This window comes from Mobula hypostoma, chromosome 6, assembly GCF_963921235.1.
Source record: "Mobula hypostoma chromosome 6, sMobHyp1.1, whole genome shotgun sequence".
Taxonomy (NCBI): Eukaryota; Metazoa; Chordata; class Chondrichthyes; order Myliobatiformes; family Myliobatidae; genus Mobula; species Mobula hypostoma.
In genome coordinates this window covers 175,694,304-175,706,525 of record NC_086102.1, presented here as the reverse complement: position 1 = coordinate 175,706,525, position 12,222 = coordinate 175,694,304, and the positions used below count along the sequence as shown (strand labels likewise).

Sequence of the window (12,222 nt, the reverse complement as noted above, 5' to 3'; positions counted from 1 at the left end):
CATGCTGGATGCCAAATGAGGCTATAGTCTAAGTGGAAAATTTCAACAGTTGTTTTATATCTTAAATAATTTTAGGAAGTAATAATTTAGAAATATGTAAATATACTTTTGATACAAGCAACTTTCCACAAAACAATAACAATGGCATTATATTTTCAACTTATGGAGCGTGAGCATCTCTGACCATGCCTATTCTAGTTTTGCTTGTTTAAATGACACCAAGCACTCTTATGAACAACTACAATCCTTCTGCTGAAGATGTTAAATGACACTGTGCATTAAATTGCTTGAGATAAAGGAAGTGTATAATGCCAAGAAAGTATGGTGTGCAACTTCAAAGGGAACCCAGAGGTGATGCAGTTTTCATTGCTCTTATTCTTCTTGGAGAGTTCTCAGGTTTGTGAGGTGCTATGACAGTAACCTGGGTGAGCAAATGAATGTAATTTGTGGATGAAACATGCTACAACATTATGGATGAGTGAATAGTTACAACAGCAGATGGTTGCCAATCAAACAGCCTACTTGCTTATTGTTAAAAATCCACTATCCAGGCAATTTAACAGTAGTCGACCAGATGGAGGACTTTGAACAATCAGGATACCCAGCCACCATCGCTTTGCCTGCTTTTCTATCCACAGCTTCTAGTCATGGAATGTTTAGAATCGGTGATACATACACCAACTCAGAGGAAAACTGTTATTTCCCCATGACATAGAACAAAGCTCAATAGAGACAGCAAGCATGCTTTAACTACTTCTGCTATAAAGATGTGGAGTGTAATTAAGTGACAATGAGAATACCCGTTATCCAATTACAATCCACATATCTATATCTCTCTATTAAGAGAATACCTCCATACTAACTCTTTAAGTTCGCCTTTTTTCCCTCTTTTTCGAGGTACTCGACAAGGTTGTCCTCTTAGTCCTTTATTATTTGATATTGCATTAGAACCTCTTGCAATTGCCATTCAAGAATCTCCAAATATTATTGGGATAACTCGGGGCCTAAAATCCCATAAAATATCACTCTATGCTGATGACTTACTTTTATATATTTCTAATCCTCAAAAATCTATCCCTGCTGCTTTAGATTTATTAGCACAATTTAGTCTTTTTTCAGGTTATAAATTAAACCCTAGTAAGAGTGAACTTTTTCCGATTAATAAACAACTTCTCTTCTATCATAACTTTCCATTTAAATTGATTAATAATTATTTTCATATCTTGGGATTAAGATTACTTGTAAATACAAAGATTTATTTAAGACTAATTTTTTACCCTTATTTGATCATATTACTCAACTTTCATCTAAATGGTTTCCATTATATTTAACTTTGATTGGTCGTATTAATGCAGTTAAGATGTTTATTCTGCCAAAATTTTTATATACATTTCAGGCACTACCAATTTTTGTTCCAAAATCTTTTTTTGATAAAGTTGACTCTAAAATTTCTTCATTTATTTGGCAAAATAAAAACCCGAGATTGGGTAAAATACATTTACAGAAAGCCAAGAGAGATGGAGGTCTAGCATTACCTAACTTTAGATTCTATTATTGGGCAATTAATATTCAACATATGAAATTTTGGTTACTTGACCAAGATACACTATCCATTCCTAAACGGGTAGTATTGGAATTACAATCTGCTCAGGGCTATGCACTTGGCTCTATTTTAGGTTCCTCTCTTCCTTTTGATTTGAAACGCCTTAAACTGGTCTCTAACCCGATACTTAAGTATACCTTGCGTATTTGGTTTCAATTCAGAAAATTTTTTGATCTCAACCAATTTGGGCTAGCGATCCCTATTTTAGGTAACATATTTTCCTCCCTCTTTCACAGATCGTGCGTTTCAAATTTGGAAGACTAAAGGTATTTCACGGTTTTTGGATTTATTTTTAGATGGTTCCCTTATGTCTTTTGAACAATTATCTAATAAATATAATTTACCAAGAATACATTTTTTTAGATATCTCCAAGTTAGAAATTTCCTAAGTACTATACTCTCCTCCTTTCCAACGCTACCTCCTACATATATTTTAGATACTATAATTAACCTTAATCCATGTCAGAAAGTTGTAACGGCTATTATTTATAATATTATTATGAAACTTAGGAAAGCTCCATTTGATAAGATTAGGTCAGATTGGGAACAAGAATTGGATTCTATTATTTCCGTGGATGACTAGGGGCAGATTTTACGATTAGTCAATACTTCCTCTATCTGTGCTAAACATTCCCTAATTCAATTTAAAGTTGTTCATAGAGCACATATGTCCAAAGATAAATTAGCTCGCTTCTATTCTCATATTAATCCTTTTTGTGATAGATGTCCGGGGCAGATAGCCTCTTTAACTCATATGTTTTGGTCTTGTCCTACTCTGGAAACTTTTTGGAGAGACATTTTTAATATTATCTCAAAGGTATTGAATATAGATATTTCTCCTCATCCTATTACTGCTATCTTTGGATTACCTAAAATTTCCAGTAATCTTTCCCCTTCAGCCCATAGAATGATTGCATTTCTTATTTTAATGGCGAAAAGATGCATCTTACAACATTGGAAAGAGCCTAATGCTCCAACTACCTTTTTTTGGTTTTCCCAGACGATATTATGCTTAAATTTGGAGAAAATTAGAAGTAATCTTTATGATTCCTCACTTAAATTTGAACAGACCTGGAGATCTTTTATTCAATATTTTCATTTAACGTAATTTTTTTTCTCTTTTGTTCCATATTTATATTCCCTTCTTGCCTTTTTTTTTTAACTGTTTTTAATGGAGGTCGGGTTTGAGGATGTAATTTTAAGTTCTTTAACTCTACCTGTTTCCAAGTTAGCCCATTGTTTTGCTTTGCTTTTTATTTAGTTGCACGGTGGGTTTTTTTTTTGGAGGTCTTTTTCTGGTTTTTTTTTCCTTTTCTCTATTTATATATATATATATACACACACACATATCAGTATACTATTATTTTATGTTTAAATTGCACTGTTTGTATCAATTTTTTCTTCTGTATTAATATCTCCTGTAATTTCTAAGTGTATTAGTGCCTTTACGGTTTACCCTTTGTATACTTATTCAATAAAAAGATTTAAAAAGAAAGAAAGAAAAAGAGAATACCAATTATTTTCTTTGATACTGCAGAGTCTAGATTTTCAGCAACAGTTCTATTGCAAACAGCAATCATTTCTGTTCTCAGCCACCAGCTCTATGTATTCCATTAGTTTTCTTTCAAGCATCCTTTTCATCTTAAAATTATTGTTTACTTATTAACAACATTAATAACTATCAAAATACATAAAGTAAAAATTATGTCATCACCATGCATAAAGTGAAGATAAAATATCAGTAAAAATCCCTGTGAATATGAAATACTTAGGATTACAAACTAGTAACCTGTATATTCAATAATGCCTTCATAACTAAATCTCATTCCAGTTTTGTGAAAGACAGGTATCCTTTCTTGATTTTAAAGAAAAATACCTTTCTTAAAATTACTGCTTTTGAGGTAATGTAATGCACGCACACAGATTTTCTTACCTTCACATTGGGAGTGTAAAGATTTCGCAAGGACGAGAATGCAGCAGACAACCCATCACTGCTATAACCCATCCAAAGGGCTTGAAGGACACTAGAAGATATCCCTGTCTTTTTGCTCAGACCCTAGAAAATGTGGAAAACATGATCACTGGTTTCAAAGTCAAATTTAATATGTATTATTGGAAGTCTTTTAAATATTTAAAGCTACAGATATTTAAAACCCATTCTATCCGTTCAAGTTATGGTTTCAGCAACACCTTTATTCCAAGAATCAACAGAATACGGGTAAATATTTAGATCTATTGAAAATCCAAACAGCAGGTTTTCTAATGTTAAATCCACCTTTAATGTTTGAAATTGTCCAATTTTAAGTCTTCCACTGATAATGGCCAGTTAATGGAGATGGGTCACCACAATGGTGAATGAGTTGTGTTTGGGTTGACTTCTTCAAAGGTTCTCCTGGATGAGGCCGAAATACTTGATTCCAGTTTTAATTTGTTTGGTCAGCCTGATAAAAAATACCCACAATATACCACACTCCACCACTATTTTCCCTCCACCCCCACTTGTTCAACTCAGGTTTACACTTTTCCTCCCAATTGCAGGCTCTTGGTGTTAATCATTCAGCCACCAACTCTTTCCTTGCTCTCCGCAACCAGTAAGTTAGATCAGGTGATAGTTTAGCTCACAAAGCCTGCAGTCAAGTTGAGAATGGGGCTTGGGTCTCAAAGAACTTTGGCAGAACAAAAGTTAAATCAGAGAAGCAATGTTTAAATTCCCTTTTTTCCCCCTGAATTTTCCCATATTTCAATTTTCTCCATTTGTTTTCATGCTCCAATTATTCTCCCTGTAAGAACAATTTTAAAAAAAAAATGTGGCGTGGTCTATATACTTAGATTTCATTTGTTCATAACTGCAGCCATTTGAAGTCAGATTTTACTAGTTTTTTTTCTGCCTGTCCTGTATATTGAAATACTATTTTTCAGGACAACTCTGATCTCAATCACCCACTCCTTGTGGCTATACTTATTCACGGGGAAGGCTTCAGGAGTAAGCCCCGAGAAAAAAAATCCAGAACTGGAGTCCCTAAGGCAGTCTTATGTTGAATTCAACACTGACTGGCAACTCCTGCAATGCCACTGGTACAAATCAGTATCAGTTTCTGCTGTTCCTTTGGATTCATCAGTTATGTGGAGAGGGGGATCCTACTACAGAGGCAACAGCTTGCTCTCCATTTTACACTGCCCTGACCTGCGAATCATGTGGACAGCTGGGACACAACATCCAAGGCCGACTCCAACCAACAGAGGGCCCCACTCCCCAGAGCTGTGCTATATATTTTCCAATTAAAAAGTAAGAGACATCAGAGATAACAATATTCAATCCCTGTAAATATATTTCATGTTCTAAATGTTGCAGATATTACAAGACAATTTACAGCTGAAAGTTTGCAGGACGCTCTGAAATTAAAGATCAGTTATGTTGATCTCAAATGAAAAGAAATATCACAAGTGGTCAACATCGCCAGCACCCACACAGTGGGCTCCAAATTACTTGCTCACATCCTCTGCATTAAGAGAAAATTAGATTCACAAAATACCCCAAATCTACTATTACTGTTTTTATGTATAGATTTAGAAAGCTTCCAAATCAGATCACCCAAAAAAAAAATCAGATATGCACTCAGAATCACAGTATACAGTACAACTCTAATAATTAAATATCTGCTCACTCATTCGTACAGAGCTTGAGTTGGATTTTCAGAGTGCAGTTTTGGGATGCGTTGGACTGCATTTGGGAACATGGGTAGGTTTTCTGACAAATGGAAACATTCGAGCCAAAACTCACAATGTTCCAATTTACTCCCTTTAAACTTAATGGATTCAATGGAAAAGTCGTATCACTGCACAGTACGTTACAAAAGATTAAACAAAACTGTTTTGGGATTTTAATATGAGTAATATTTAATAGTCTGAGAAGTGTGCTACCTCTGACCAAAGTCTTAAGGATAGTTGATAATCGGAGTTTTACTGTATGTAATAATACATTTTGAATGATCCGATTATACATTTAGGATTAAACAAGTTTCTCAACATATGCAGTTTTATTTTATAAATTTCTATAAGTTTAAATTATGGGGAATAATTATTTGGAATACCATCTAAATTATATTGAAGATCCACTTTTTCTTATGTGAATAGTAAGTTCTGATAATCACCTTAAAAATATGTGCTTTCAGTATGTGATGGCCAAATTCTACAGTCTGTTGTCGATTTAGCTTTCCTTCTTGGCGAGAGAACATGAATGCCATAAGCGCATGCCCGCTTCTGTGAAAAGACAAGAGGCCAGAATATAACAATTTAAATATTTGTAGAACAATACAAAAAAGTCACTAGCTTTTCATAACAGGCTATTCCAGCTCCGATAATACTGTGTTACATATAATCTTCTTTGCTGAATATAGCACTGGAGGAGAGAGGGGAATCTGTAATACTTCAATGACACAGACATACTACTGTCAGAATCAAAATTTAATATTACTAGCATACAGATATATCATCAGATTTGCTAACCTAGCAGCAGCAGTACAATGCAATACATGATAATATAGAAAAAAGTAAATCAATTACTGTAAATGCATAAATATATAAAACAGTTAAATTAAAAATAGTGAAAAACAGAAATAATTAAAGTAAGGTAGTGTTCATGGGTTCAATGCCCATTTAAGAATCAGACAGCAGAGGGGAAGAAATGTTCTTGAATCACTAAGTGTGTGCCTTCAGGATTCTGTATCTCCTTCCTGATGCTAATAATGAGAAGAGGGCATGCCTTGGGTGATGGGAGTCCTTAATAATAGACACCACCTTTCTGAGGCACTGCTCCTTGAAAATGTCTTGGAGGCTAGTACTATAGATGGAGCTGACTGATTTTACAACTTTCTGAAGCTTCTTTCAATCCTATGCAGTAGCCCCATCATACCAGACAGTGATGTCAGAACGCTCTCCACGGTATGTCTGTAGGAGTTTGAACTCCTAATGAAATATAGCCGCTGTTTTGCCTTTTTATAGCTGCATCAATATGTTAGGACCAGATTAGATCCTCAGGGATCTTGATCCCCAGGAACTTGAAATTGCTCACTCTCTCCACTTCTGATCCCTCTATGAGGATTGATTTGTGTTCCCTTGTCCTACCCTTTCTGAACTTCACAATCAGCTCTTCGGTCGTACTGACGTTGAGTGTAAATTTCTTGCTGCAACACCACTCAACTAGCTGGTATATCTCGCTCCTGTATGGCCTCTCGTCTCCATCTGATGTCAATGTTCTTCCACTGCTTCCCACAGAAGGATTTTAAACAAATTTAATTTTCTAAATCATTTAAACCTAGCTGGAGATTGGATTCTCCTAATCTACTTTATTCTATGTCAGTCAGAAATCTTACTCTCTCTTGATCTTGGTTAGTTGTTTTTGTTTGTGGGTTTAGTATACTCTAGTTATCTAAAATCTTGAATATCAATATCAATGAAACATATGAGGCATGATTTGCCCACTGATGGAAACTTATGCTCAAAAATTGCTTGACATAGGCTCAAATTGTGCACTGCATTTAAATGCAAAACAAAAACAGGTTGGCAAAAGAAATAGAAGGAACATTTGATGATCGAAGGTCTAAAGATAATTTGTCAAGTCTTGAGCCTTACTCTTAACCTAAGACTACATGATCTATACCCAGGTACTGTCTCATCCCTGTAAACAATGCAACTGTGCAAATTCTGCCACCCAAGTATTTCTGGTCCTTCTTCCTCAGGATCAAGATCTCTCTTGACATGTTTCATCTTCGCACTCACACATCCTGGGGCTTCAATTAAAAAAACAAATGAATTCAATTGCTTTACCAATTCCAGGCAATGTAAGAGTACAAGTATTTCACAGACTCTTAATCCAAGAGCTAACGTGGCCCATCTAAAGCAGAACAGACCACCTCCTCCTCCAGTACCTCCAATCTAGTCAAGTCTCAATCCTGAGGACTGGAACCTTTTAAATGACCACAATGTTTTTCACAGTACTTCCAAATTGCCTTTCTAGGAAGATAGAGGCAAAGTATACAGTTTTAAATCTTGCAGTTGAAAAACATATGGCTAGTTATGTGTACTTATAAACTAATGAACATACCCATTCACATAAATGCAGACACCGTTTAACTATATGTAGCTTTACAAATAACCTGCAACTAAATAATTTCTGGACAAATGGAATTTACCTTTATTATTGCAAACTAATGGGTGAAACTTCCACTAAAATATCAAGTTTCCCACAAAGCAGAGAGTTCTTACACTTGTGACCATGCCAGTGTGCTGTATTCCACTACAGGGAAATGCAATTTTGTGTAGTTGGATTGTTGTGGGGTTGTTAAAGCTATTACACACCAAGTTACAACAGGGTTCCATTCCTGAGAACTGTTGCAAATTAGAAATGAACAAAAACAATGCATGGGAGAAGACTGCAAACAATAGAAAACTAAGAGACAGCAGGCACAGGAAGAGTAGTGGATATAAAATATAAAAGCCTGAAGGTGGGACAGAATGGATACCTGGGGCAGGGAGTGGGGTGGGTGCAGACACACCCAGCCCTGAGACACAAGGCAAGGTTATTTGATTCCAAACAATTGGTTTATTGATTATTGCAGAATGTCCCTCTGGTGCTTCCTACCCCCTCTCCTCTCCCTTCCTCTTTTCCAAACCATGATTCCCCTCTCAGTCCACAATAGAGTCCCATATCAGAATCAGGTTTATCATTGCTCACATGTCATTAAATTTGTTTTATTTTAATGACAGTAGTACAGTGCAATGCATAAAATTACTACTGTACAATGCAAAAGCCTTAGGTACCCTAGCTATATATGTTTAGCACTATTGCACAGTACTGTACCACCAGGCTCAAGGACAGCTTTTACCCCACTGTTATAATACTGAATGGTTCTCTAGTACAATAACACATACTCTTGACCTCACAATCTACCTCGCTATAATCTTGCGCTTTACTGTGCATCTCGATGCATTTTCTCTGTAGCTGCTGCACTTTATTCTGCATTGTTATTGTTTTACTTTGTACTACCTTGATGTACAGCACAACGAATTGATCTGTATGAACAACACGCAAGACAAGCTTTTCACTGTACCTCAGTACAAACTAGTACCAATTCCACTTCAGTGACCCCGTGAGTGAGCAGGTAAGGCTGCTCAACATTCCTAACTTCATATGGCTTGACTGCTGCAGATCAGGAGTGGTAGAGGGGAAGGAAGGGAATAAGGGAAGTCCTGCAGAAATGTTCTATTCACACCTGACAGAAGATACTTGCAGCCACACAGCAGCTGGCAAATCCATCCAATGGCAAAAGTTTTTAAAATAAATGGACAGAAGTGAATAAAACAAGTTTAATCTATATATTCATTTCTAATGTTCCAATTCCTATACACTAACCTTGGATCACAAAGGAAGTCCATGTTCTCACCATCTGCTCTCCATACCAGCCACTCTCGAAATGATGGATGACAAAACATTCGTGTTTTGTCCCTTCGTTTAATGAGGAAACTTGAAAGGCCTTCCATCCTCTGTTGAAAATCCGCCCATTCCAATTCTCCCTTCACATAGCCAGCATTTATTGCTTGGAAAATCTGCTCATCTGTCAATGGATGAAGGGATGCCAAAGCAACATTTAACACAGGAAGGGCTCTTTCAAAGGAAGTTTGTGTTCGAAACTTCATGTTGCATTGGAGAAGGTACAATTCTGACAGGGAGACAGGCACTACCTTGTAGCTTGTACTCTTAATGACTAGATGACCTTTTTCAAATAAATCCAGAGTCAATTTCAAATACAGGTAAGATCCTTGGCTTCGCATGATAAGATGATTGGTGACTTTGTTCACAGTAATGGTGTCAGTCTTTCCACTCAAAGAGATGTTACTGAGTATGCTGTGACTATTGTTAATTCTGTGATGGATGAATGCACTCAGGTCCCTGTTAATATCTTCATTCTCTGGAAAATCATCCAGAGAAATTTTATGGAATGGAAGTAGACGAGTAATATCCTATAGGAAACAAAGTTTTTTTTAAAAATTTCGAGGCAAATTGGAAGTTAGAACAAATACGCTAAATATTCTAAATCTAACCTCAAACCTCTGCTCTATTGCAAAAGCATTTATGCTTTATATTTACTTGCCATAGTATTCTATAACTTTCTTCACTTATTTAAAAACTACAAAACAATTGTGTAAATTTGTGACAAAATGCATACTATAGTAATCTCATTTCCAAACACACATTTCCAAAATGTTAACAATTTTTACCACAAAAGGCATATATTTTTTTAAAAAATCAGTGTTTCTGATATGTACATGTACTTTTTCCCCCTTTCAGGTTTTATCCTTTAATAATCTGAATTCTATCAAAAGGTTCTTTTCCATTAATTCTCTGAATATTTAGTGTCATGCAAAAGGTTTATTTTGATGCAAATGACACACAGTGAAATGGGCCTTCCGTGCCATCTTATAAATCCGCTAATTTCCTTTAAGGCAAAGTACTCATGAAATGCAAACAATGTGCACATAGGGTAACCCCAAAAAAGGAAGTGAAAAGTAAGTAATCAGTTCATATTCATAGTGCTAGTTTAAGGGATACATGTACAGCAGAACACCGGGAGAAACACCATACATTTCAATATTCTCACAGTATTGAGCAGATAAGGCAGAACACTTTTTAAAAAAATCTCCAATAATGTAACATTCCCTGAATAATGTACTCTAGTATTGATTTTTTTTATTTTACGCAAGTTCTGGGAGCATATGATTGGACCTACAAGCTTCTACCTATAAGAGAATACTATTACCAATCCAAAATGAAACTTTAAATCATGTTTATTCAAATGTTTATTCTCATGAATTCTTATGCATTTTAAGATGTTCAGTTCAAATTGTAATAATTTAGATTGCATAGCAAAGAATCATTCTTTAAAATGGGATATACTGGTAACCATAATGCCTTGTAAGCTCTTTGGAATCTCCTATTGTGAGATGACAGATTTTCAATACACATCTCCTGATATTAAAAAAAAATATTCTACATTTTCTATCAGTTCTATGGGAAACTAAGTGAACTGTTTTTGGTACAGGCAATTACAGCACACTTTCCAATTCCTTCAACCTTTTCCTCCTTCAGCAATTGTACCATGGTTGTAATTACTAACAGTAACTCCAAGTTACAGTTGCTGCAGTTTTCTTCACAACTATGGCATTTGTGAAAGCTATTCATTATAGAAAGAGACATGATTTTATTTAGATGCATACTTCATCGCTAATATGAAATTCCCTCAATTTTACACTATGATCCCTTCTTCCTTCCTGCATCCTTTGTCATTTAAGTGACATCTGGAAGGGCAGAAACGTTGGGAGTGTGGACATGCCTTGTGAATTCTGTCATTTTTCTATAAATGTCACACTTGGGATAGCATGCTTTCTCTGCATATTTAACTTTAAGCAGGACTTTTAGCTACAATTTTAACATCCCTTCATTAAAGCAGATCAAAATTCACTGTTTCTCACATCCACCCTATCGACCATACAATGGTACTGTTGCCTTTAAAAGACAAAGATTCGATAGGAGTACTAGATTGGGCTGTTCTACTGTTCATTTGTTGCAAAGTCATAGTGGTAGAGAATCTCTCCATAATGTACATGCCTGCCCGCCTCCTTGCTGTTTTACGAGAACAGTCTTCCTTCATGTCAGCCCATGAGACATTTTTCTTTCCGGAAACTCCAGAGGAAACTGTTAACATTGTTTCTTTCAAGAGAGACTTCCCAGATATAGAATGAAAGAGTTGATCACGCCAAAACTAAACAACTATACCTTCTGAACTTGAACAGGTTACTTCTTACTCATGTCCTTAATCTAAGAGTGAACTTCAATTGGACACAGATGCATATTCACTAACAGGTAACAAAATACACATTCCACAAGCAAAAAGGTCATACAGCTAAGCGTCCTTAAGGCTTCTGTTCTAACCTCCATATACCCAAGAAAATTACAGTTTGCCAGTTTAATAAACATTGATGTTACTTACTCAATGTCTTGTTAAAGTACATATATGTTATTTACTGTTTGTTAGTAAAGTTATGTTTTCTCCAGATAGCCTCCTCTACATACATCAATAGTAATTAAAAGGTTATGGGAGAACCTATTAGGGAACCTCACAATGGTAGAACAAGTTTAGAATTGAAACATGGATGAAGAAATCACAAAATGTAAACTATAAAGAACAGTTGTTATCAATTAGGAAGCATTTTCTGCTATTTTTAAATTCATTTTGTCTGTTAGAAATTACAGAACTCAGACAGGGCTGTATTTGACAATTCACAACCTTGTTGTTTTTAACCATGATCACTGTGTACGCCTTTTACTAAAATGACCTGTTTCAACTTGCATAACATTGTCAGACTCTGTTCCCGCCTCAGTTCATCAGTCTCATTCCCTTCTGTTATTTTTAAACAGAAGTCATATTCACTTTTCATGCATACTTGATAACTTACATTAACATCCATCCTATAAAAGCATCTCACTTTAAGATTCTCATCCTTGATTTCAATAGCCCTTATCCAGTTGCTTTTCTTAATTTCAGAATATTCCTACAAACTTT

General features: G+C 35.5%; 1 protein-coding gene across 2 annotated transcripts in view; it reads right to left on the bottom strand.

Annotated features, from left to right (window-relative positions):
* The window catches only part of tanc1a (tetratricopeptide repeat, ankyrin repeat and coiled-coil containing 1a), a 153,329-nt gene that overhangs the window by 48,925 nt on the left and 92,182 nt on the right, over positions 1-12,222 (bottom strand). For both annotated transcript variants that reach the window (XM_063052294.1, XM_063052295.1), the window contains exons 14-16: positions 9,015-9,622; positions 5,755-5,863; positions 3,537-3,659 (exon numbers count right to left, since the gene is read on the bottom strand). In XM_063052294.1, the coding sequence (XP_062908364.1) occupies positions 3,537-3,659; positions 5,755-5,863; positions 9,015-9,622 (840 nt within the window). The remainder of the gene's footprint in view (positions 1-3,536; positions 3,660-5,754; positions 5,864-9,014; positions 9,623-12,222) is intronic.